The 26,408-nt window shown below is 53.1% G+C and overlaps 4 protein-coding genes across 4 annotated transcripts; 3 read left to right on the top strand and 1 right to left on the bottom strand.

The window, feature by feature from the left end:
• The first annotated feature begins 894 nt into the window (after positions 1–894).
• On the top strand, positions 895–4,302 carry LOC117842215 (G-type lectin S-receptor-like serine/threonine-protein kinase At5g35370). Its single transcript, XM_034722583.2, has one exon. The coding sequence runs from the start codon at positions 995–997 to the stop codon at positions 3,839–3,841; it is 2,847 nt and encodes a 948-aa protein (XP_034578474.1). The 5' UTR covers positions 895–994; the 3' UTR covers positions 3,842–4,302.
• Positions 4,303–4,595: 293 nt separating this feature from the next.
• On the bottom strand, positions 4,596–7,308 carry LOC117843037 (mitochondrial phosphate carrier protein 3, mitochondrial). The gene is made up of 6 exons (XM_034723597.2): positions 6,795–7,308; positions 6,065–6,426; positions 5,935–5,978; positions 5,638–5,852; positions 5,426–5,550; positions 4,596–5,339 (listed from the first exon to the last, which is right to left on the bottom strand). Exons 1-6 carry the CDS (start codon positions 7,035–7,037, stop codon positions 5,264–5,266), a joined length of 1,065 nt encoding a protein of 354 aa, XP_034579488.1. The 5' UTR covers positions 7,038–7,308; the 3' UTR covers positions 4,596–5,263.
• A 1,059-nt stretch (positions 7,309–8,367) lies between these two features.
• LOC117844272 (alpha carbonic anhydrase 2) lies at positions 8,368–14,532 on the top strand. Its single transcript, XM_034725016.2, has 7 exons — positions 8,368–8,473; positions 8,603–8,817; positions 8,965–9,071; positions 9,166–9,274; positions 9,604–9,774; positions 14,183–14,233; positions 14,371–14,532. Exons 1-7 carry the CDS (start codon positions 8,368–8,370, stop codon positions 14,482–14,484), a joined length of 873 nt encoding a protein of 290 aa, XP_034580907.1. The 3' UTR covers positions 14,485–14,532.
• A 9,477-nt stretch (positions 14,533–24,009) lies between these two features.
• On the top strand, positions 24,010–26,038 carry LOC117844271 (acyl transferase 15). Its single transcript, XM_072291868.1, has 2 exons — positions 24,010–24,177; positions 24,660–26,038. Exons 1-2 carry the CDS (start codon positions 24,010–24,012, stop codon positions 25,773–25,775), a joined length of 1,284 nt encoding a protein of 427 aa, XP_072147969.1. The 3' UTR covers positions 25,776–26,038.
• Positions 26,039–26,408: the final 370 nt, after the last annotated feature.

Below are 26,408 nucleotides of genomic sequence, written 5' to 3'. Positions count from 1 at the left end.
CGGACGGCCACGGCGGAGCAGCGAACGAGAAGAATGGTGCGGCGCGCTTCAACGTCAACGCGGAGCAATTTTTTGTGGATCTGGCCACGATTAACCCGTCCCTGGCCGGAGGTTGTACGCAGCCGGCGCCGGTCGGCCTGGTCAAGCCACCGGCGCCCGCGGCGGCACGCCCGGTCGAGTCACCCGCGCCCCGCGGCGGCCGCTGTTGCGAAAGTTAAAACCGAGACCGGAGAAACGTCTGGTCTGAAGACGCAAGATGCTGCTTAGTTAAGCTTATTTTCTTTGCCATTTTTCCTGATGCTAAATCTGTACTGCTAGTAGTAACATATTCTGATTGCAACGCACAACGCATTTAGTATCTCAAGACGTCTGCTACTCCGTGTTTTCTTTTCCAGAGCACATCTGCGCTCGGCCAATCGAGATCGTCAACGAAACATCCGTCTGAACCACTTCGATTGCGCTAGCCTGTTAATCTTTTTTTATGGTTACTAACCTTGAAGCCACATGGGTGTAACTGTAACCCAAAATTTAGCTCCACTTGCATGATCGCCCATACCACACTGCACCCTGTTCCCCTCGATTCTGAACTCCAGAGTGGACTCCATCTGGGTATTAATTCTTGAGCTAGACATGAGCGGGGCAGTTGACTTCCCACCGCGCTGACGAACGGACCAGGTTGAATGATGATCGGAAGTCAATGCACAACAGTAGTGTCCTAGGCCTGCACAAGAAAAGCCACAAAACCAACTCTGTTTGACAAGTTCTCTCAGCAGCTCAGGTCGCACCTGTGCTCCTCTAAATTAAATATCAAATAAACTTCGCTATCAGCTGGTCGTCGCGCAGCTCGACCCTCCGCATTGTTTATCGCGGATTGTTTATCCAACCCATCCCGATCGCGCAGAAGCACAAAAATCCAGCGAGTCCCGCGCCGCTAGATTCCAAACCGCGGCAACCGAGCAGTCTGAACCCAACGACTCTGCCGCCGCTGCGACAGATGCCGGTCTATTCCCGCCAACCAGAGCGCACGCAGCATATAGCCCAGGTCAACGCTCTCCTACGCCACCCGGTGCCGTGCACTCCTCCTACGCTTCATGGGCGCCCGCATCCGCGCGCCCCCCACGCCGTCGCGGCACAAATGTCTCCGCTCCGTCCCGCTCCGCCGCGCTCGCTCGCGTTCCTGGTCTCGACCCTGATCCTCCTCCTCCTCTCCGCCCGCACCGCGGACGCGGGGCCGCTGGCGACGGAGTTCGCGTACCCCGACCTCGTCGCCTCTAGCATCCTGTACGTCGACACCGGCGGCGCGTTCCTCGAGTCCAGGAACCGCGCGTTCAGGGCCGCCGTGACCAACCCCGGGAAGCAGCAGGACAGGTTCTACCTCGCCGTCCTGCACACCCCGTCCGCCACGGTGGTCTGGTCGGCAAACCGCGCCGCGCCGACGACGTCGTCGGGCTCCGTCAATCTCACCGCGCAGGGGATCACCGTGTCGGACCCCAATGGGACGGTGCTGTGGTCGACGCCGTCGCCGCTGCGGTCCCCCGTCACGGCGCTGCGGCTGCAGGACAGCGGGAACCTCCAGCTGCTGGGCGCCGGGAACGCCACGCTGTGGCAGTCGTTCGACGCCGCCACCGACACCCTGCTCCCGGGCCAGCCGCTGCGCGCCGGCGCGTGCCTGGCCGCGGCGGCGAGCGCCGCTGGCCTCGCGGAGGGGGACTACCGGCTCGCCGTGACGGCCGCGGACGTGGTGCTGACGTGGCAGGGGTCCACGTACTGGCGGCTGTCGAACGACCTCCGGTCCTACAAGGACCGCAACGTCGCGGTGGCGTCCGTGTCGGTGAACGCGTCGGGGCTGTTCGCGGTCGCCGCCGACGGCGGCCCCGTGTTCCGCGTGGACCTCGCGGCCGCGGCGTTCCCCGTGCTGAAGCTGGGGTACGACGGCCGCCTGCGCATCACGGGCTACCCGATGGTGAACTCGTCGGCGTCGCTCGGAGGCGACTTCCTGGCGCCAGCCAACGACTGCGACCTCCCGCTGCAGTGCCCGTCCCTGGGGCTCTGCTCAACGGCCGGCAACAGCTCGACCTGCACATGCCCACCGCTCTTCGCGGCTTCCCCGTCGACCCCCGGCGCGTGCATACCGGGGGACGGCTCGACGCTCGCGTCGCCGGCCTCTTGCCAGAGCAACAACAGCACCGTGCCCGTTTCTTACCTCGCCCTCAAGTCTCAGGCTGCCTACTTCGCCACCAAGTTCGATCCCCCGACCATGGCCGGCCTCAACTACACGGCGTGCCGCGGCCTCTGCACCGGGATCTGCACTTGCCTCGCCTACTTCTACGACACCTCCTCCCGGAGCTGCTACCTGGTTCGGGAAAAGCTGCTCGGCTCGCTGTATTTGAGCTCGTCGGCTTCAGCCTTGGGATACATCAAGACGGTCCACTCGCCGCAGAATGGTACAAGGAATTCGAAGTCGTCGTCTGCGAACCGCACCGTCCCAATCGTCTTGCCATCCATCGCGGCGTTCCTTCTCGTTGCGGTGATCGCATGGTACGCGTGTTGGAGGAGGATGAGGAAGAACGGCAAGAAGAAGAAGGCCAAGAGCTCCGGCGTGAAGCAGGCGTACGTGGGCCGTAAAAAGCCGCCGTCGTGGGACACGGGTAATGCCGACGCTGATGACGACGATATCGTCGTACCGGGCATGCCGACGCGGTTTACCTACGCGGAGATTGCGACGATAACAGGCAACTTTGGGACCAAAATTGGCTCCGGCGGGTTCGGTTCTGTGTACAAAGGGGAACTCCCCGGCGGCGAGGGGCTCATCGCGGTGAAGAAGCTCGAGGCCGTCGGCGTGCAGGCCAAGCGGGAGTTCTGCACCGAGATCACGGTCATCGCCAGCATCCGGCACGTCAATCTCGTCCGCCTCCGCGGCTTCTGCGCGGAGGGCTCGCGCCGGCTGCTCGTTTACGAGTACATGAACAGGGGCTCCCTTGACCGGTCGCTGTTCGGCCGCACGGGGCCAGTGTTGGAGTGGGGTGAGCGCATGGAGGTGGCGCTCGGAGCGGCCCGCGGCCTGGCGTACCTGCACACGGGGTGCGACCAGAAGATCGTGCACTGCGATGTGAAGCCGGAGAACATCCTGCTGGCCGACGGCGGGCAGGTGAAGATCGCCGACTTCGGCCTCGCCAAGCTGATGTCGCCGGAGCAGTCGGAGCTGTTCACCACCATGCGCGGCACCCGCGGGTACCTCGCGCCGGAGTGGCTCAGCAACGCCGCCATCTCGGACCGCGCCGACGTGTACAGCTTCGGCATGGTGATGCTCGAGCTGATACACGGGAGGAAGAACCGGGGCGAGCAGACCGACAACAACGTCGCCATCATCGGGGGCAGCGGCGAGCAGCTGTCGGAGTGGCCGTCCGGATGGAGCAGCGCGGCGGCGGCGTCGACGCCGAGCGGCGCCAGCTGCAGTGGCGACGAGTACTTCCCGATGGTGGCGCTGGAGCTCCACGAGCAGGGGAGGCACCTGGACATCATCGACGCGAGGCTGGAAGGCCGCGCAGACGAGGCCGAGGTGGCGCGCGCCGTGCGCATCGCGCTCTGCTGCCTGCACGAGGACCCCGCCCAGCGGCCGAGCATGGCCGCCGTGGTGCGTATGCTGGAAGGCACCGTGTCCCCACCGGAACCGCGCGTCGAGGCGCTCGGGTTCCTACGCCTCTACGGGAGGGGCTACGCCGTGCCGACCACCTCACTGGTCGCCATGGCCGGCACGTCTGGCTCCGCGGGCACGCCGTCGTCGACGGCTGGCGCCTCGCAGTTGACCGACTCGTTGCAGGACGTGTCAGCGCCAAGATAGCAGCACAAGATTCAGCTCCTGCGACGTGGCACGGATCAGAGGCTGAACTAATCTGGTGCCGACGTGGCGCCGGAGCGGTAGTTCTTGGTCAAGACGATTACATGATACCAGCTGATTTTTTAGAAGGACACGACACGACAGTCGACAGGTGCAACAGCACAGAGGAATGGTCGTATCAGAGAATAAACTAGTTGCAGTGGGTTTAAACTAAGATTAGGTATGCTGTTGGTGTCTTGCCGTGCCGACTTCCGATTATTGTATGCTCTGCTTACGATTCATTTGCTTAGTACACTTGTTTGGCGAGATAGAGAAGGTCGGTCGATGTAGAGATGTATATAATCGGTGAAAAGAAAAACAAAAAAACATAGAAAACACAATGCAAGCTATGTACTCCCTCCGTCCATACTACTACTCATGCTCCGGTGACTTCATTTTGGTTTGAAAATCCTACGTTTTTTTTATCTTTGTTCAGAAAGCACCTATTTATATTTTGAATTTCGCAATTAAGCAATATGCCGCGAAAAACACAAATAGCACCTATTTATCTAGTCTCAACCATTAACACTGAGAATATCAAAACTACCAAGACAGCTAAGTAAGTGTTCCCATATATATTGGCAAATTTGTCACCTGAATTTGTATCAAAACTAGAACCAGTAAATTCCATGCATTGAAGTATTGAACTATCTCTTGCCGCAATTTTTTCGGACGAATCTTGACACATTAACCTTTTTTTTTTAAAAAAAAGAATATGTGATTGAAGCCATGCTGCAACATGAAACATGGTATTATCCGATATGAATACATTTAGTCATTTACATTAGGGCACCCAATTAGTGCCATCAATTGACCAAAGGAGGGTCAGTTTAGTACAAACCCAAATAATTTGCATCCAAATATTTTTATCAACTTTATGACTAGTAACTTCATCTTTCGTATTCTGTTCATAACAGGTAGCAGTAACTAATTTATTAAAAATTTTCGCAAGCCTGGGACAACCCTCCGGGCGGAAAATTGTTACAATCACCAATATAGGCGGAGTTTGGGAGGAGGGGGCTAAATTTTAGCCCCCGTCACATCGAATGTTTGGACACTAATTAGGAGTATTAAACTTAGACTAATTACAAAACTAATTACACAACCCCTAGGTTAAATCATGAGACGTATTAAGCCTAATTAGTTCATGATTTGACAATGTGGTGCTACAGTAACCATTCGCTAATGATGGATTAATTAGGCTTAATAGATTCGTCTCGCGATTTAGCCTAGGGGTTCTGCTATTAGTTTTGTAATTAGCTCATATTTAGTTATCCTAATTAGTATCCGAATCCGATGTGACAGGGTTAAAGTTTAGCCCTTGTCTCCCAAACACCCACGTAGTAACGATGAAAGAATTACATTATCTGTCAAAGTTTTGGACCTTCAAGCAGAGGCTTTCAGCTCTGCCAGCCCTTCCAGTGGGACAGTGGTAGGAGCAGGCGCTCCACCTGTCGTTGGCCTGCAAAATTTACCAGTTGTTATTACAGCAATCTTAACAAGGCAGGTTATCCTATAAAAAAAATCATAACACACTGGATCACTTACAGTCCAATCATAACTTTGAAGGAATCATAGATGACCCACTGAGCGCCAGTCAGGGTACCGACCATCAGAATGCGAAGAGGAAGGCCACGCGTGAAAAGGCCCATGAGGCCAAGGTTCTTGACAGCCTGACGGATTGAGAGAAAACATCACATATCGGCAAAAGAGCAATCAATGTGGGTGGAGTTCATCTGCGTTCTGCAATGTGGACTCACATCTCCGACAGTGGCTCCCCTGGAGTTGTTCAGGAACGAGACCAAGTTGTCGGCAGGGTGCGAGACGGCGGCGCAGAAGACTCCGGCGATGTAGCCGCTCCCGAAACTGACTCCGAGCTGGAGTGGTTTGCTGCACTGATCCTTTGGCGTTGAGATGAGGTGCTTGTAGGTCATCTCCACGATGTTCTCGTATGTCGCGAACTTCATCATGGTGTCTGCACGGAGGATGGGGAAGTTCAGTTTGGAAAGCTCATATGCAAACTATGGATGCTATCTGAAAAAAGAGAGGACACTTACAAGGAATCTGTCGCCCCCAAAGAGGAACCAGTCCTCTAAACAGCCTGAAGTTCAGAAACATCATCGACGAGTTTGTCAGCACAAAACAGCATAAACACAGGCAGCCTGAGCTTGATGTTGTACCACATACCCTGCATATCCCTCGGACCTGACGATCTTGGGGAAGCCGTCGCGGAGCCCCCTGGCGTAGCCGGGCTGCGTCTGCACCCTGACCTTGACGGCCTCCATGGGGCAGAGCGCGATGTCGGCGAACACCTCGGCGGTGGCCGAGCCGGCGAGGTAGATGAGGGTCTTGTACTTGTCGGCGTACTCGGGGCCGGCGAGGTCGGTGTACTCCTTCTTGAAGATCTCGTAGAGGCCGTACTTGAACGCGCCCTGCGCGCTGTACCCCAGGAACGTCGGCGCCCAGCCCCTGAAGAAGCCGCGGAGGCCCTGCTCCCTCATCACCACGCCGAACGCCGACGAGGTGCTCTTGTACTTGGCAGGGTCGATCTGCGAGCGAGGCCATGTTGCATTTCGCCACGTAAGAAATCATAACAGCGTTCTTGCTCAAAGAATACAGAAATAAAATCAGAGCAGCTGTGCAGCTGTGTGTTCTGTGTGTTAAGCTGCTGCTCTGCTGCTGTAATGTTGAGGATGTTCAAACGGGCCGGGCGGCAAACCAATAGGACACATTTCGGCCTTGTTCAGCTGGGCTGACCCAATGCAATTGTACAAGAAGCTAAACAATTCGTGGCGAAAGCGAAACGCAACCACAAACCTTGGGAGTCAAACGGTCAAAGAGTGCGACATTTCCCGTGGCGCGCGCGGCGCTCAGGCGACCACAGGTTGTCGGACACGACACGCACGCAGTTACGCACCTGGATGTTGCACTTGATGACGTCGAGCGGCGTCACGGCGGCGTGCGTGAACCCGCAGGCCGCGGCCCCACCGACGGCGCCCGCCGCGTAGTATGCCGGCGAGAACATCTCGATCTTCCCAAACGGCTCGCTCGGCGCCCCCGCCACCACCGCGGCGGGCGGCGCCTCCCGGCGGCCGCTGGCGCCGGGCCGCGGCGCGTAGAGGAAGCTCGGGAGCAGCGGCTGCTGCTGGCGCGGCGCCATCTCGGGGACGATGTGTCACGTCACGTGCCCGCGCCGCGTTGGAAGCTTGGAAGCGTGCGTGGGCGGAGCTCGGGCAGGCTCTGGCGCGGCGATTTCACGGATGGCTCGTGGTTTTCCCGGTCGGCTGGAGCCCTCCTGCGCGGCGCAGCTGTCGTTTTATACGGGGAAGCGCGAGGGTGCGTGCCCGTGGCACAGTGGCCCGTGACGTGCGTCCCGGGGTTTGACCCGCGCGACGGCTTGGAAAGCAAGGCGGCCGGCGGCGAGTAGTGTGGAAAACTGGAAATGGGGCGGCTTGCTGGGTTCTTTCCTGGAACTGGTCACACGTACCTGCTCCGCGCGGAGAGTTGGGTTGGGGGTGCGCACTTGGTGGCATGTTCGAGTTGTGAACTCCCTCCAATCCTTTTGTTTGAAACGGGAGTGCAAATCTTGGAACGCCGGAGTGGCTCAGCAACGCCTCCAATCCCTCACATCAGGAACAGGTATTTACTTGGTGGCATGTGAGGTTTGTTTTGACGCATGTGTCTCAGATTCTTCTCGTTGAAAATTATACCCCTGCTAAACTTTAACACCTGTCATATCGGATGTTTCATACTAATTAGGAGTATTAAATATAGTCTAATTACAAAACTAATTACACAGATGGAGTCTAATTCGTGAGATGAATCTATTAAGCCTAATTAGTCCATGATTTGATAATGTGGTGCTACAGTAACCATTTGCTAGTGATGGATTAATTAGCCCTCAATAGATTCGTCTCGTGAATTAGACTTCATCCGTGCAATTAGGTTTATAATTAGCTATCCTCCTAATAAGCACCTAAATATTCGATATAACCTTGTTAAAGTTTAACCCCTCGTATCCAAACACCCGATCCAACGTATCGGCGAAGCATCTCACGTTAACGGTCTCAAGCTAGGTAGAGAGAGCCCAGCATATTTGACTGTATCCAACTACTCCGAAGCTGCACGTCTGCACACGTGTCTCCTTCGGGTCAGCCCGATGGTCAGGTACAAGATGAACCCAGTCTTGGTTGGGTCACGTAGAAGCTCTGTGGCGACTACTGTGCTGTGTGCTCAACTCAACTGACCCATCAACAGATGTTTGCATAAAAAAGGAGCCTAAACTCTAGAACTCAGGCGTCGATCACGACACAATTAGATTGTTAGAAGCCCAAAATACTCCATTGGCGATATGAGGCCATAATCTACTCTCCTCCTATTTTAAAGGCGGCCCTCTCTCACGCACGTACGCGCAGGTCTCTCATGGCTTTGAATTGATACCCTCCTATAACGAACGTCCACGACGTTGGAAGCTGCAACAATCTGCAGCGATGGCCCGGTGGCGGAATGCGAACGACGGCGGCGCTCGTGCAACCCTCGCGTTGGCCATCCTTGTGGTCTTGGCATTCTGCGCGCGATCTGCGTCAGCAGTAGGCAGTAAGTTTCTTGGATTTCTTCAGGGATATCTCTGATCAGAGTTCTGAACCCGAAACTACTTTCGCACCTGCGAATTTCCATCAAATTAGCACAGAAATCATGCAGCTTTAATTTCTTTTGGTTGTACAGGCACGCCTCATTCAGCCTTCAGCTACAAGGATGATGACCCGGACGGGCCTGCGAAATGGGCAACGTTGCAGAAGGACTGGGCTGTTTGTGACAGCGGCAAAGAGCAGTCACCGATCGACGTCGCAAAGGTGGAGGTCTCCGAGGATTTAGGCCCACTGGAGCAGACCTACAAGGCCGGAGCCGCCGCCGTGCAAAACCGAGGCCACGATTTCATGGTCAGATGAGCCCAACTTTAACATTGTTCTTCGTTCTACTTTTGATCTAGATGATGAAAGCATAGCAAACAAGAATTTGAGGATTTTTTTCGATCTTTTGGTTCTCGGTGTGATGTGTGATGCCTGTCCAATTGTTCTTTTGTCTAGCTAAACTGGAAAGAAGCGAACGGCAAGCTGACGATCGACGGGAAGGACTACACGCTGCTGCAGGTGCACTGGCACGCGCCCTCTGAGCACACTGTCAATGGCACCCGGTGAGCATCCACGCCATGACTGGATTCCAAAGGAACCCGTACGTTGTTGTTACTTGGTCGTCGATGTGTGTTTCCAACGATGTGGTGTGTGCAGCTTCGACGCGGAGATGCACATGGTGCATGAGGACACCACCAAGGCGAAAGCTGTCGTCTCCGTGCTGTTCAGCTCCAAAGCAGGCAAGCCCAGCAAGCTGCTCGGTGATGTACTACTCCCTCCGTTGCACTCCAGCTTTTTCTTTAGAGTCACGTTTGATCAAAATTATAGTAAAGATCATAAAAATTTATGATACCGAATGGATATACTATGAAAATATATTTAACTAAAAAAATTAATGGTACTTATTTGGTATCTATTTTATTGCATAAATTTGGTTAAACTTGAGATGTTTTGACTTTAAAAAAATTGGAATGACTTATAATTTGAAACGGAGGGAATACGTGCCTCGTATAATGCATGTCGTTGATTTAATTACAAAATCATCGTATCGATCCACAGAGAATGAGAGCATGACGAGGGCATCCTAATATGCAGCTACGGCCGTACTTCGAGAAGCTTACTGGTAAACAGAATGCTACGGAGGAAGTGAAGGGCCCAGTTGATCCGGCAGCCTGGATAAACAAAGACTCAGGCTACTACAGATACGAGGGCTCTCTTACAACGCCACCTTGCACCGAAGGAGTGATTTGGACGATCTTGAGCAAGGTACACTGCAGTTATGGGTCTGTTTCAGGCATCCGGTTAATTTCATTTGGCAAGCACAACTTGAAATGCAAGGATTTCAAAGGCCTTTTGTTAATTACTCCTTATTTACTTTTCAATGCAAGACCATAAACTTCTTCACTAATGTCACTGTTGGAAAACTGAGCATTGGTCCTAGCCCTTAGTACCGGTTGATTTTTGACTCGGTACTAATATGAGCATTAGTACCGGGTCTAACGGCTAGTTCCCCAGGAGCCCCCCTGATCCCCTTTAGTACCGGTTGTGAGCTCCAACCGGTACTAAAGGTCCCCAATTGGTACCGGGTGGAGCCTCCACCGATACTAATGTACATGAGCACCCACTCGGTACTAATGTACTAATGGGTGATCTTTAGTATCGGTTGGAGCTCCCAACCGGTACTCCCAACCGGTATTAAAGCCCTATCTCCTCCGCCTGGCCTCACCCATCTTATCTTCCCAGCCCCCTCCGCCTGGCCTCACCCTCTCCCTCTCCTCTCCGCCCTCTCCCTCTCCCTCTCCCCTCTACTCTCAGCTCCCCCCGCCTCTCTTCCTCCCTCCCTCCCTTCACTCCCTCCCTCCTTGTGCACCGCCGGACCTCACCTTGTGCGCCGCCGCCTCTCTCACTCCCTCTCTCCCTCCACTTCTCACTCTTGAGGCCGGCCGGCACCTCCTCTGCCTCCCCTCCCCTCCCCCCTCCGCTCGCCCCTCATCGGCGGTGAGGAGCAGCGGCGGGGCGAGGTGAGGTGGCTGCGGCACGCAAGGTGACGTCCGATGGCGCGGGCAGGGGCAATGGCGGGCACGAGTTGCAGGCCACGACGGCGGGCATGACCGAGAGCGGGCCGCAGTCGGCATCGACAGCGGGCGCGGTCGGGAGCAGGCTACAGGCGGCGTCGACGGCGGGCGCGGCTGCGGGCGACGGTGGGCGCGCATCTTGATCCAGATGTGTCCCTCTCCCCCTCTCCCTCCATTCATCTCACTCAGTTCGACCGCTGGCGAGGGGCCAAGCGCTCGGCGGGTTGCGTCTCTGGAGAGGGGCCAAGTGGCTGGTGGGGGCGTGGGGCCCAAGGGTGGCAACGGGGGCAAGGGCGGTGGTGGGAGTGAAGCGTCCCCACATAAGTAGAGACTAAATGTGATCCAATTATCAGTCCCAGGAGGCTGATAACACATTTATTCAACAGATAGTTCAGAAACCGTACAACTCCCGAAGGAGCGGGTGGGCAAGCCACACCCAAAGCAAGACTAAAGCGATAACAATACAAATCCAAGTTGCAGTCCAGTCGAACTCCGGGCTGCAATCGGAACTATGCGTCAGCGGAAGCATCCTGCAAAAGGGCCAACACCGCAGGCAGCGTTGGGTGCAGACGCAACCTTCTACTCGAAGTCCTCAGCGACGAAGTCCGGATCCTCCTCTGGAGTAACAACACAAGGGTGAGTACAAAGTACTCAGCAAGTCCAACCCCATCCACGGAGGGGGATACAACAAGAATATGCATATGAATCATCAAGGATATAGCTATGGTTTATTTGCAATAAAGCTGAATTTTAGACATATGCAGGGTTTCATTTTAAAGAAGTTTCATGAAAACATTTTAATAAACGATATAACAAGTGGGGTTGATCCTACACAAAGGATCCAAGTTTTATCGCTACCGGACTCCCCGTCCGCCGTAGCGCACGGCACAACTGCCGGACACTTCCAAAATTCCACACACCCACACACACCGTAAATACCAGTCATCCCCCAAAAGCTAGTTGTGTGACCGAGCCGTAACTCGTCCAATGCCGTGGACACGGCTACCCGGATAGGTTTTAACTCTGCAGAAGTTGTACACTTTTCCCACAAGTAGGGTACCGTAACGCGATCACCTTAGTGACGGTACGGATCCTAACAAAGCCATTACCCACCTTAGCCAACACTGACTATTCAACACGGAAACACCCAAGGGGTTAGCAACCCATCCACGGGGCCGAAACCGGGACCTAAGTCACCAAGAGCTTAGTCCTTTTCCAAGGGCTCCCGTTGCTCACCAGCACATCTGAAGCCTAGCAGATTAGCTAGTGGGATTTATGCTAAGCCGTTGCCCATACAACGGTCGAGTAGTTGTACGATGATGGAATTAGGCAGGATGACACATCAACTCGGTCCTTAGCCATGACAAGATGATAACTCCCACTCTGCTCAACCACTAAGGTACGAGCCCAACAACCCGGTATTCCACACAAGAAACACCCATCCATCTCATCCACCACCTCTCTTTACACCCGAAAACCCAACTCCTCAGTTAAACATACTCACACATTTACCTTCCGAATAAACAGATGTAGTCATGTTTGAATTTGGATAATGAGTTCCTAAGCATACTAGCAGTATTTATCATCTAAATAGAGCAACTCATATTTAGAGATAAATATGGGACAACAAGGAATAATCATAACAATCAAGGGGTGGCTATCCAACCGTGTCTTGCGATAAAACAATATGCATTTTATAAAATGGGCCAATAGGGTGTGTCTGAAAAACTGGGTATTAAATATGCATCAAAGGGTGAGATTGGACTTGCCGTTCTCAAAGCCTTCCGGGAGCTCCTGCTCGCGGTACTGGTCCTCGGGCTCGGGCTCGCGGTCGAACTCCTCCTCGCGCTCCTCCTCGGGTACTCCGCGATCTATGGCACACACAAATGAGCACACAATAAATAAAAAGGAAAAAGATTTTACCCGTTGAGCTCCGAACAGGAAGTGGGAACGGAAAATAGGTAGGAAGAGTATTTTTATGAAATTTTGATATGCCTCGGCGGAAATATATGAGAGGAGGCCGTGATCGAATTTGGGATTGATTGGAGGAAATTTGGCGCATGAAATGACGGTTTAAAGGAGTATTAGGGGCTTTAAAATGAGGTTTAGGACTAAACTGCGAGAGCAGGGGCCTATCTGTAATTATTTTTGGAATGGTGGGAGGACTTGTTCGCGAATAGGGAAAACTTGAGGGTTAGATCGGGAGAGGAGGGACTTTATCCTCTTCTTCCTCCTTGGGCCATAACAGGGGATGTGGGGGAGGGTTGACCGGCGGCGGGCCGGCCGGCCTTGCTTGCCGGCGGCGTGGCCGAATGGTGGGGGAGGGAGAGGGTGGTGTGGGGGACCCGTTTTGGGCCCTCACCTTGGCCGGCGACGGTGGGGAAAGGGGCGCCAGCGGTCGGTCCAGGAGGGGGCGGCGGCGACTAGCGGCAGCGGCGGTCGGGCGCACGGGGAGGCAAGGGAGGGGCGGCGGCGAGCTAGCGGCGGTGGTGGTGGTGCGGAGGGCCGGGCGTGGCCCCTTTTATAGGCCGGCAAGGGAGGGGCGGCCGGTGGCAATGATGGTGGCTGGGACTTTCCGGCCGGTGGCGTGCCCGGGCGGGCTTGCTCGTGGATGGCGTGGCGGCGTGGTCGTCGAGGGCACACAGGGGGCGGCGACCTCGTGGGGAAGCGCGCTGGGGAGGTGGCGTGGTGGCCGGCGGATGGCACGGTGCACAGGGGCGGCGACGGGATGGATCGGGCGGAGCGGAGCAGGACGGCGCGTGCGGCGCGTCCTGGCGCACGCGGCGCGGCCGGCGCGGTCAGGCGCGCGCGGCGCGGTCGACGCGGCCTGGCGCGCGCGGCCCGAGACGCGGCCAGGCGTGTGCGGCAGGTGCTGGGCCGGGAAGAGCCAGGCGCGTAGCGCCAGGCGGACGGCGCTAGGAGGAGTTGCGCCAGAAGGAAAAGAAGGAGAGAGAAGGGAAGGAGGGAGAGGGAGAAGAAGAGAAGAAGGAAGAAGGAGAAAAGGAAGAAAAGGAAAAAGGAAGGGAAAGGAGAGGAAAAAGGAGAGGGGCAGCTCAGCGAAAGTTGCGGGATTTAGACGGCTCGCGTGATGGATTGGACTGGCACGCGGCGAAAATTACGGGAAGTGGAAAAAGAGGGTTGACGAGCCGGGGCCGGAACGGCGGGTCCGACGGAAGGGAAAAGGTTTGACGGAGCTCAGCGGTCGGAAAAATTTTGGAATGCATTTTTAACGAGTGATTTAATTGGGTGTATTTTTACGGGCGTTACAGGGAGGCAAGGGTAGCGACGGGGCAGGGGCAGTGGCCGGTGGGATGTAGCTCGCCCCACGGCGGTGGGGTGCGGCTCGGCTCGGGCCGGTGGGATTTTTTTTAATACACTTTTAGTACTGGTTATTTGACCCGGTACTAAAGGGGACCTTTAGTACCGAAGTAGCAATACCAGTTGCACAATTGGTACTAAAGGAGGGTTAGGAACCGGTATTGAAGACGCTTTCCCCAGCAGTGTGTGATGCCGCACACTTGAGTGCATCATATTTATACTTAGAATATTTATAGAGTATGCAAAGAGTTCGATTATGCTTGTGCCTAATTGCCTACCAGGTAGCAGATGCATCAAAGGAGCAGATCGACTCCCTCAAGTCAGAGACCAAGGTACGTCGTATGTGATGAAGTGGACACTGAAAAAGAGCGCAGTTCATCTGAACTATGACCCCTCTGAATTTACACTGCAATGGAGTGATCCTGAATCCTTTTCATTTGTACGTCCATGTTTTCTTAACCAGACGGAGGAGCCAAATTCACGCCCGACTCAGAAAATCAACAGCCGTGTTATTCGCTATTACGAAGCTAAGACCACAGAAGCAAAAGCTGAGCCAGGGCCAAGAAGGGCTGGAGCGAGTTGAGAAGATCATGAGCATTTCCACGTTGGAGATGGTATGGCTGGTCCTGAATTTTCTATAGTGTAGGAAGAACATATACCTTTATTCTGCATTTCATAGTGTGATCCCTTATATCTGGTGTTGGAATATTATTAAATCCGAATTATCTTGATTTGTTGAACTCAAAGAAATGGACAACCCGTAATTATTAATAACTGCACGTGCAGGGTAAACTGAAAGATCTTGGCTTTAGTTGCCCAACTTTGAATTATTATAGCGCAATTGTAGCATTTCGTTTATATTTGTGAATTATTGTCCAAATATTGACTAATTAGGCTCAAAAGATTCGTCTCGCAAAGTACAACAAAACTGTGCAATTAGTTTTTGATTTCGTCTACATTCAGTACTCCATGCATGTACCGCAAGTTTGATGTGATGGGGAATCTTCTTTTTGCATAGTGCCAAAGTTGGAATTTTGGAGGGAACTAAACATGGCCTTGGTTATAAAAAGGCAAACTAAGACACTTTGGTCCCTGAACTCTACACCAAGAGTCAAATTCATCCCTCAACTTTCAGATCGGTCAATTTAGTCCCTCAACTTTCATTTTCGGGTCACTCATCCTTGTGCTGATGTGGTGCTATATCTTAGTATGTGACTAATGTGAAAAGTTCATTTTACCCTTAGCTCATATGGATCAAACATGTATATGTTTATACTCCCTTGATACATACACACGACAATATATTTTTTAATTAACATAAAATATAGTTTCTAAAAAATGTATGTACTTGTACTCTTTAAAATCATGCATGTGCTCGTACGAATTAAATTTTGATATGCAAAATGTATGTACTCATATTCTTTCATGATATACACAACTTAGTGTACTCTAAAGTTGACATGTGCTCATATACTCATGGTACAATATACATGCTCCATGTATGTATTCATACTCTCTCGATAAACATATATATGTTCATGCTTATATATTTTGGATAATACTATTAATGTACAGTGGAAATTGAGGAGGGGAAGAAGGAGCCAAGAGAAAAAAAAAACTTTTCGCATAAGTTTCAGGCTCCCTTTGGTTGGGCTTTTGGGGGCTACTTTTGCTTTCCAAAAGTCAAAAGCCAACCAAAGGGCCGAAAAGTTTCAACTGCTTCCGCCCAAAAGCAGATTTGAGTTAGTTCATTTCTGGCAGCAGGTGGGAAGGTGCTTCCTTGGGCTTTTGGCTTTCTCAAGTTGGAATAAATTACCCACTGCCACTCGTTTTGTGCATACCGCTTCGTTTCTTTCTCTCTCTCCTGATGTTTTTCTCTAGCTGCGAGCTCCTCTCTCCTCCTACGAGCTACCAGTGGCGGTGGCGGGGTCCGACGCGGCGGCCGGCCGACCACGCCGATGGCGGCCCTCTCCGCCCCCTTTCTCCTCCTCCAGCGAGCAGCTAGTGGCGGCGCGGCGTGAGCTCCCAGCAGGGGCGACGCCTGCTCCCCCGCGTGAGCTCCCCCAGTGTAACGCCCGTAAAATTCACCAACCAAAATCACTCGCTAAAAATTGTTTTCAAAATCTTTCACCGCTTGAGCTCTCAAAATTCCCATCTTCCTGGCGAATTTGCCATACCGGCACCGAAGCCGATCGCCGTTCGTTCCTTTTTCTCTTCGCGAGTCATGCCGCGTGCCGGACAGAAGAATGCCGCGCATGCCCACGACCGTTTCCGCAATCGCCACGGCCTCTCTCTTTTCTTCTTCTCTTTTTCCCTCTTCCTTTGTCTCTTTCTCCTTTTTTTCTCTCTCCCCTTCTCTTTTTTCTTCCTTTCTTCCTGCCGCGCCGCGCCTGGCTTCCCTTTCCTTTCCCTTGCACCAGCACCCGACCTCCCAGCCCCGTCCGCCTGCGCCTGGCCGCCCCAGCGCGTGCCCCCAGGCCCCCCTCCTGCGCGCCTGCCTCCTTCTGATGCACCAGCGCTCGCCCCTAGCCCACCCACGCACGCATGCCCCTCCAACGCAGCGCCCCGCCTGGCCCGCACCTGCGTTGCGTTGCACCCAGGCCATCCCGCGCCACACCCCGCCAGCACCACCGCGCTCGTCCCATGCCCGGCCGCGCCAGCTCCCTCGCCACGCCACGCGCCGCGCCCCAACCCTGCGCTGTTACCGCTACCCTGCGTCGCGCTCACGACGCCACGCACACACGCTGCCTCCCTCCTATGCGATGCCGTGCCGGCGCTCACCGTCCGTGCCCTGACCTTCCCGTGCCCCTGCTCGCCACGACACCACGCCCACCCAGCATGCACGCTGCCGCGCCGCGTCGACGCCTCGCCGCCTCGCGCCCCGGCCACACCATCCACACGCACCACCAGTCCAACACGCCACCACGCCCCTGTTCGCCTTGCCATGTTAGCCCAGCCCCACCACACTGCGCACGCGCAGGTCCACCTCACCACGCCACTACCCTATTGCCGGTGCGCCGCCCTGTGCTCTATCCTGTGCGCCTCCCGTGCCTGAGCATCCCGGCCGCCATTAACTCCACCTGTTCCTGTGCGCCGCTTGTCGGCAGCCCGCTCCCCCTCACCTCCGGCTTATAAAAGGCCCTCCGCTCTGCTCTCCACTCCACCACCGAGCTTCCCGGCCAACTCCCCCTTGCTCCCGTGCTTCCAGTGCCACTCTCGCCATCTCTCGCTCGTCGCCGCGGAGCCGCCGCCTTGAGCCACCTCAGCCCGAGGTAAGGAGAGGAATCGAACACCCTCAGCCTCCTCTCCGTTTTCCCCCTCTTCCCGGCCGTCGCCGTGCCCCGGCGCTGCCTCTCCCTAACCGGCCATCCCCCTCCTGTTCCTCACGAGACATTTCTGTCTCGAGGAAGAAGAAAAGGCCGTTTTGCATTTTTACCCACCTGCTTTTTCCTTTTTGCATCCAGGCCCTCCCACCTCTCTCTTTGCCTTTTTCATCAGAGATCCTTCCACTTCCAAAATTAATTATAGAAAAGTCCCTGACTCCTTACAATTAAGCCCCTGATCCCCTGTTTAGCCCCTAAAACTACCTTTACCTCATCATTTTATGCACCAAATCCCCTCCAATGAACCCCAAATTTGACCACGTCATTCTCAAATATATTTCCGCTGAGTCTTCTACAAAATCCCCAAAACTACTCATCCTTTTCTATTTTTAGTTCACTCCCTCTCTTCGAGCTCAATGGGTAAAACTTATTTTCTTTTATTTAGTGTGTGCTTGCTTGTATGTGTTGTAGATCGCGCAGTGACCTAGGAGGAGCCCAAAGAGGAGCTTGACGGCTAGTACCACGAGCCAGAACCCAAGGACCCGTACCGCGAGTAAGAACTTTCGGCCGACTTTGAGGACGGCAAGTCCAATCTCACCCTTTGATGCAGATTTATCCCAATTTTTCAAACACAACCTATTGGCCTGTTTTATAAAATTGCATATTATTTTACTGCTGAAACATGGTTGCATAGCCACCCCTTAATTGTTATGATTATTCGTTGATGTCCTAGAATTATCTCTAAATATGATTTGTTGTGTTTGGATGATAATTACTGCTAAAATGCTTAGGACCCTGTTACTTATTTTATTACAATTCAATCATGACTACAATATATTTTATCAAAGAATAAATGTGTGAGTGTTTTAAAATAGAAAAATGGGTTTTCAGGAATTAAAGGAAAGAAAATGCTTAGATGAGATGGATGGATGTTTCTTGTGTGAAATGCTAAGTTGGGCTCGTACCTTTGTAGTTGAGTAGGTTGGGAGATATCCATCTTGTCATGGTTAAGGACCGATTTGATGTGTCACCTCGCCTAACCCAATTTATCGTGCAACCACTCGACCGTTGTATGCGACAACGGCTTAGCATAAATCCTACTAGCTGGTCTGTTAGCCATCAGGAGAGCTAGTGAGCAATGGGAGACCATGGAGAAGGAGTAAAATCTTAGTGACTTAGGTCCCGGTTAAAGCCTCGTTGGTAGGTCATTAACCCCTTGGTTGCTTCTGTGTTGGCTAGTCAGGCTTAGCTAAGGTGGGTAATGACTTTGATAGGATCCGCACTGACACTAAGGTGATCGTGTTGCGGTACCCTACTTGTGGTTAAAGTGTACACCTCTGCAGAGTTAAAACATATTCGAATAGCCGTGTCCACGGCATTGGACGAGTTACGGCTTGGTCACATAACTAGCTTTTGGGAGATGGATGGTTTTTACGGCGTGTGTTGGATTTTGAAAGTGTCCGGTAGTTGTGCCATGAGCTACTGTGGATGGGAGTCCGGTAGCATTAAAACTTGGATCCTTTGTGTAGGATCAAACCCACTTAATTATTCAGTTACTAAAGAAAAGTTTTGCGAAAAACCCTTTTGAAAATGAACCCTTGCATGTGTTGAAAATCTAGATTTATTGCAAATAAAACTTAGCCTTATCCTTGATATATCTTGTGCATATTCTTGATTGTATCCCCCTCCGTGGATGGGGTTGGATTTGTGAGTACTTTTGTAATCACCCTTATTTTGTTGCTTCAGAGGAAGACCCGGACTTCGTTGCCGAGGACATCAACTAGGAGGTCGCTTCTGCACCCAACGTTGCCTATGGCGTTGGCCCTTTGTAAGATGCTTCCACTGGTGTATAGTCCCGAGTGCTATCTAGAGTTTATCTGGACAGTACCTTAGATCGTTACCGTTGTTGTTTTACTTATCATTTCGGTATGGCTTTTGCGCCCGCTCCCTCGGGAGTTGTACGGTTTTATGAACCATCTGTTGAATAAATGTGTTATTAGCCTCCTAAGACTGATATTTGTATCACATTTAGTCTCTGCTTATGTTGGGATGCTTCACCCGGTGGCGGCGCGAGCTCCCCCAGCGGCGGCATGAGCTCACCGGCGGTGGTGCGAGCTCCCCTACGGGCAGCCGCGTGAGCTCCCCTAGCGGCCGCACGAGCTCCTCAGGTACTGGCAGCAGGAGAAGGAAGAAGAAGGGGCTGACGAGTGGGTGAGAGAGGGAGAGGGTTGAGTGGGGTGGACTATGAATGACATGTGGAGTCCACTCGTAAGTATTTCACAAAAGCCACGGCTATTCACCAAACGACTTTTTCACGGCCCACAGCTCACAGCTCATAGTTACTTTTCCACAACCCACAGCTCACAGCTACTTTTCCAAAAGTCACAGTTCAACCAAACACATCCTCATGCTAATATGGAGCCCCGTATCAACACAAAGGCCATGTTTGATAAAAACAAAAGTTGAGAGACTAAATTGGCCATTCTGGAAGTTGGAGGATGAATTGACCCTCGGTGCAAAGTTCAGGGATCGAAATGGCTATTTTGCCTTATAAAAACTAGTGCGAAAATATTCAGCAGTCCGTTAACCCGTAGGCACGCATGACTGGCAATTCAAAATGCGGCAACATTATTGATTTTGCTGTGATTTAGAATGATTTTACATGACAATGGATGATATTCCAAGTGTAGGCTATTAGGCTAGATATAAAATATGGCTAGTTAATTTTTGTTGTGGAAGGACCAACCCTGCTACGTTCCCTGAGAATTCTTCAGGAAGATGGATACGTACACGAGCAAGGCGAGTGCGCCATGGTGAAGATTTGAGTGTTCTTGAGATCATCAAGTGTTTTGTGAGAAAATCGCTCTCCTCTTCTCTTCTGAAGGAGGAAGAGTTTATATTCATAAGCGGGCATATTCCTAAGCCCGGTTTAGATGTGAATCAGCCCATCAACTGGTATGATTTTGTTTGAGATTCCAGCAACCAAGGTAATCACGAGAGGGTTCCCTTTTTCTCCCATTCCATTCCATGTTCTCTTAGGCCAGTCTCAATGTACAGTTAACAAGACTGAAAAATTGATAACTGTATCTGATGAGTGTCATGTGGATGAAACTCTTCTCACATCCGATGAAACTCTCCCTTCTCTCTCCTCGTAATGGTAACTGTATCCAAGTTAGCAAAATTGCTGATGTGGCATACAATTTAATGCTCATGAAACTCCTATAAGGGCAATCCCAACCCTCCAGGTCACCTAGTTTCTATAGCATTAAATACCCTGCCACATAAGCAAAATGATGATATGTCAACAGAGTTATCGAGGAAAGAGAAGAAAAATAGAGGACACCGTTCCTGCATGCGACACGATGTCGACCCGCCATCCAATGCACCGAGACACCACTGGTTCCGCGTTGAGGGCAAAGCAGTTTCCTCCCTATGCGTTTTGGGGGGACCCACGATTGAGCCAGCACCGGGCATGGCCGGCCCTCAACACTGCCGCCGTGCATCGCCGTCTGGCATCGTCCGCTGCACGGGCATGGCTCGCGGCACATCGCGCCCTTGCCGCGCCCCGTCGTGGCCCTGACGCCGCTTGCCACCGCCGCCCACTCTCAAGGTCGTCGTGGCCGCCGCCGCAGATCCGTCCCAGGAAGGGACATGAAGAGAATCGATAGCCCCACGCCGCCGGATCTCACCGGTGCGAAAGAGAAAGGGGCAGTATTGAGTTGCATGCACCAACCAGTTCAACCAAAAAAATTAAGCTGATAGGAAAAAGTGGGTAATTCACTTATACTCCAACACTCCTCCTCACGTGCAGGCTCCCTCAGGCCGTATGTGCAAATTGGAGTGGGCTGCAATTATTTTATTTAATTGTGCCGCCAGGATTTGAACTCGACATCTCTGGCTCTGATATCATATTGAGTTGCATGCACCAACCAGTTCAACCCAAAAGATTAAACTGATATGGAAAAGTGGACAATTCACTTATACTTCAACCGTCATCGATCTCCCCTGCAGCACCGCGGCCCGTGCGTGCTCCCGTTGCAGCCCGCACGTGTGCAGAGCCGCGCTCGCGGCTCGCCACGCCCGATCCCCACATGTGCATTGCCGCCCGGCGCCCACACGGGAGCTCCTTGCCGCCGCCTGGCAAGCTTCTGTATGCCAACAATTGAGCACTGGAGGAAGCGCTCGAGCCTAGCACCTCTGATTCTTGAGCATCAGTGCATTACCATGGCCACCTTTACTCTGAACTCACACGTGCAAAGGATGCAGCATGCCTCCTCGCCTACTAGCAGCAGCAATCCAAAATTAGCTTCTCGTTTGGCTCGGTCGCTGGCCCCCGGAGCTTCTCGAGGGCCTTCGACACATGCTTGCTTCTCGTGCGAGGTCGCCGTACGGCGTACGCTCCGTGCTCCAATCGCCAGCCTTGCTTGCATCCAAGGCTGCAAGCTGGGTGCTTGGTGCGTTGCCGCGTCCCGCCCTTGGCCTCCCCGGCCGCAGCTCGAGCTCGCCCCCACTGGCGGGCTGCCGGCCGCCGGCTCGCCGGGACAGAGAGGGTGCGCTGGCTGCCTGCAGCGCCTCAGTCAGGCCCATGAGTTAGGCTTGAGCCAAACGGGTCAGGTTTATGGGGGCAGAGATGTTGATGGACAAATCTGCATCCCATGGTACTAGCTGGGCTGGAAATTTGTTTGGTGGGCTGCACAACAAAATAGGCTTACCTTGCATTGAGGAAGTGGTAAAGTTACCACAATCTTCCTCCTCCTAGCACGCGCCGCCGCACATCCGACCGCCGCGCGCCGCGGCCTCCTCCCGCACATGCCACAGCGCCTCCGGCCGCCGCGCGCTGCGCCCTCCTTCCACCACACCTCCTCCCGCATGCGCCGCAGCACGCTTCGCCTTGATGCCTCCGTAGCTCGGCCAAGCTCGCTGCGGGAGCTCAGCCGCTCACCCTTGTCACCACCACTTGGCCGCATCCCTTGTCGGAGATTGCCATAGTGGAGGCGGAGCACTGATTGGGGGATGAGGCCGCGGGCGCCGGCTAGATGGAGCCGTGGGCACCTCCTCCCTGTGCCTTCCTCCCTCCGGTTGTGGTGGTGGCGGCCACCAGCTCCTGCAGGGCCCACCTAGCCTCCCCATTGTCGTGGTGCTACCACTCGTCGTTCCAGCCCCGCACGACGGAGGTGCTCGCGTGCGCTCAATGGTGGGCATGGCGGGTGGGCCGGCGATAGGAACAGAGAAGAGGCACCGAGCATGGGATGAGCTGGAGACAGCCTGTGAGCATGGCGCCGCTACCAATGCCGGGGAGATGCAGATGCTGCCCTGCTCCACCGCTTTGGCGATCGCGGCCTCGCCTTTGCCCTCTCCTCCCTCCCGTAGCTGCTCCCCGCCATGGCCTGCCAGTCGATGCAGGCGAAGGGGAACCGACGAAGGAGGCGGCGACAAAGAACAGAGGAGGGTGAGCGTGTTTTGGTGCGTGATGAGAAAACACCGGGGGTCACCGCAACAAGACCATCGAGCTGCACCGCATGGAACGATCGATTTGGCATTTCATATGGTGCAGGCTGGCGAGCCTCTTTTGCATTGCGTGGGCCTAGCCCGGGAGGCTGACCAAGCTAGCAAATGCAGCTTGTTACACCAGCTAGGCCTGATCCAACCTCTGTCCGGACTACCAAATGAGCCCAGAATTGCAAGAGAAAAGAGAGGATGGGGGTGTGGTGGTTGAAGTACTCAAACGGAGGAGAAAGTAGGGTGGTAATTTATTATGGGCTCACGATAAGAAACGATAAGTTGGGGGTAGTATATTTTCTAGAGATGGTGTCTAGATGATGTGGCAGTTTAGACGCTACCCATCGACACCGTGGGTTGGAATTACCTAAAATCGATTGGCCTTAACTGTTCTTTCCTTCACGATGGTTGAACTAATTCAATGGTGCAATAATTTTGTTGCATTGCCTCGCACAGTTGATGTTGACGGTCACGTGGGAGCTCACCATCAATGCTGCATGCAATGCAAGGGACGGGTAGGAGTTGCTTGAAATGTACTACTCAATGCTCATGCATGTGGGGTAGAAAAAAGTGGTTACGCTTTCTATTATTGGCGGGCGCGAGATGTACTCGTTCACGCACACGTAACTCGCAGTCGCGACGCGGGCCGTACGTCAAAGACGAATGCCTCCTCGCCATCTCGTTCTCGCCTGACTTGGAGGTCTGGGATCGCGGCGTCGTACCTCGCGGCGATGGATGAATGGCCAGACTCTGCGTAATTCCTCTCGTCTCTCGGCTGACGACTGCAATGGCTTCGCTGCGCGTGCACTCGTGCGTATAGCGCGCCGTATCCTATACGTGTCCATCAGGAAGGGGGGCCTTCGTGTCGTGCAATGGGGGACAAAGTCGTCGATACACCCCTCATGGCGTTGTCTGGCAACAAATACACGACTCGTTCATGACGGTAGGTATAGCTTGACAGATAGTTGGAGAATGCGGCTGAGGATGCATGAGCGTGTCGTATGTTAATCGGAAACGGTGTGTAAGCCACTCGCCAATATATATAAGGGTGCGTTTGTACGTCGATATTGGAGGCCTTGGTATTGAATTAAGTTCAATACCAATTCAACCATGGTATTGAAATGAGTCACAATTCGAATTCTATTGTTTGGATGGATATTGCATTCCTTTTTGAATCATAAGCAGCAGTCAAATTCAATTCACATTAGATGTGCAAAAGGAAGAAATTGAATTGGAGGAGCTCAACGGTGGAGAAGAGGAGGGAAGTACGTGTTGCTGCCCCAGGCATGGCTGCATGGGAGAGAGGTAGGAGACAGAGGAGTCTCACCGCGGAGCTCCTCCTTGCTGCTGCCGTGCTCGAGCTCCCCGCCCCGGAGCTCCTCTATCTAGATCCACCGTCCCCGGCGGAGGGAATGAGAGGGAGGGCGGCGCCCGTCGGCGAAGGGAAGGAGAGGGTGGATGGCGCGGCTAGCCGGCGGAGGGAAGGAGAGGGAGGACGGCGTGGCCCTCCAGCGGCCCGCTGATTGGGGGAGGTGAAGGGGTAGTGCGGAAACAAGATGACGAATGCGTCGCAATACTGAGGGTGCAGGCTCCAATTTGCTCGAGGGCGCAGGCAAGTGAAACGAATGTCGCGCGGTATTCGCTCACGTTTCCTATTCCCAATTCCTATGACATCCAAACGACGGTATTGGTGCCAGCGAATTCCAATTCCTGATTCCAAGCTCCAATGCCGACATCCAAATGGAGTACAAGGCAAATGAGGATGAGTGTTGTAGCGAGCAAGAGCACCACACTGAAACAATGATCGTTGTGGTGAGGAAGGAACCATTGGTGCTCGTCAGGTCATCGGAGCCGGTGACGACAGGTGGTACAATAAAGCTCTCATCTTTCGATAAGGCCTATGTCCATTTTAGATTAGCATTAACATCGTTGTTAGTGTTCGATCAGCCAATCCACGAGGCAGCCAAAGACCATAAAGAAGCCTTTGTCCAATACACTTGTCCACTATTATCCTTTTTCTGGCCGTCTTATTTCAGGAGCGGACGCCGATGAGTTTTACATTCGGTGCACTGACGAGGGCGCTGAAGTCGTTGCTGCATCTGCCAACTGTGCCTTGAAGGAAGTAAAATCCTTTGATAAGACTCTGTTAGCCAAGCTTACTGTCGACTCCCCCCACCAAGGCCACCACGCAACCTATCCTTTGTTGTCTCTACAGGTGACAGAGTTCTCTTGTGGCGGCTTCATCCTTGCGGTGACATGGAACCACGCCATTGCTGATGGCGTTGGTATCGCCCAACTCATAGGGGCACTCGGTGAGCTTGCACGTGGGTTATCATCGCCTTCCATTGTTCCGGTTCGGTGGGATGATTCAGTCTCCAGTTGGTCTCCACCGTTCAATGAAATGCAACAGACTATGAGCCCCGAGCCTTTAGCCCTTGTCCCCCTTGACATCGCCATCCCCTTGAGCACGATCAACCGCATCAAAGCCAAATTTTGCAGCTACTTCAGTGGGCAGCAGTGCACGATGTTTGAGGTGGTCATCGCCATTCTATGGCAGTGTCGAACTCGTGCAACCGTCTCCAATCCAGAGACACAGGTTTTTATTTCATTTGTGGCTGATGTGCGCAAGCACGTGGGTGCCAAGGATGGCTACTACGGCAACTGCCTCACTGATCATGTAGTCAAGGCAACGAGCAACATGGTGGCAAACACCGACATTATGAACCTTGTAATGATGATCAAGCATGCCAAGGATCAAATTCCTAACAAGTTCAAGAAGAATGCAAGCAACGACAGCAACCAGCTTCAAGGATTAGATGGGCCATACAACAAGTTACATTTGTCATCGTGGAGAAATATTGGCTTTGATGAGGTTGACTTTGGGAGCGGTAGGGTTGCGAGGGTGATGTGTTACGGGCCAAGGGCACCTGTGCCAATTTGCATTATGCTAATACCCTGCAAAGGGAAGGATGGAGCCGCTTTGCTGTCCACTGAAGTCGTCAAGGAGGAGCATGCCACCGCCTTTCTTGAAGAACTAGCAAGGTTCATGTGATTTACCGTCTATTATAGGTTTTAAGATTCATGGATGCTTGTATCATCATGCAACTATATGTTGTTCAACATTTCCATGTCCAAAATTGTACCACTATGCCTCTTGGAATGAGAATAAACTGAATGTTATGCCTCTTGACTGTTATGCATCCATGGTGATGCGAAGAACAAATTGATACCAACAAGGAAACATGTTTGTAGAGAATAAATTGTATGCGATACGTGAAAGCCCGAATCATGTTTTCCCTGAAATCCATTTTTCTCATAATGAAGCTTTGAATCCTTTTTACTAGAAAATTCTATCGCCACTCGTCCCAATAGTCTCACAAAAATTTGGCGTGAACATTGAGCATTCAGAGAACGACATGTAGATTCTGAAATGAAATTAGTGTAAGGAGAAGACCGAAAATTTGTCACGAGAGAATATAGTCCTTGCCCAGGTGCAGGAGCAAAGAAACAAAGGATATGGCGTTACATCAGAAAAGGCCCTCGCTTGATTGGCAAAGGCTACACCGAATGCCAAAACAAATGCCAAACAACGTCCGGCAACTGGCTTAAGCAGTCCACCGTCCTGTCGGCTAGTCGGACGGTGCCTCCGTGCTTTGCTGCAGGAGGAGACGACTTCGGTGGCCCT

The sequence above is a fragment of the Setaria viridis genome, chromosome 2, assembly GCF_005286985.2.
Source record: "Setaria viridis chromosome 2, Setaria_viridis_v4.0, whole genome shotgun sequence".
In the NCBI taxonomy this organism is placed as follows: Eukaryota; Viridiplantae; Streptophyta; class Magnoliopsida; order Poales; family Poaceae; genus Setaria; species Setaria viridis.
This window is presented reverse-complemented; position numbering and strand designations above follow the sequence as displayed.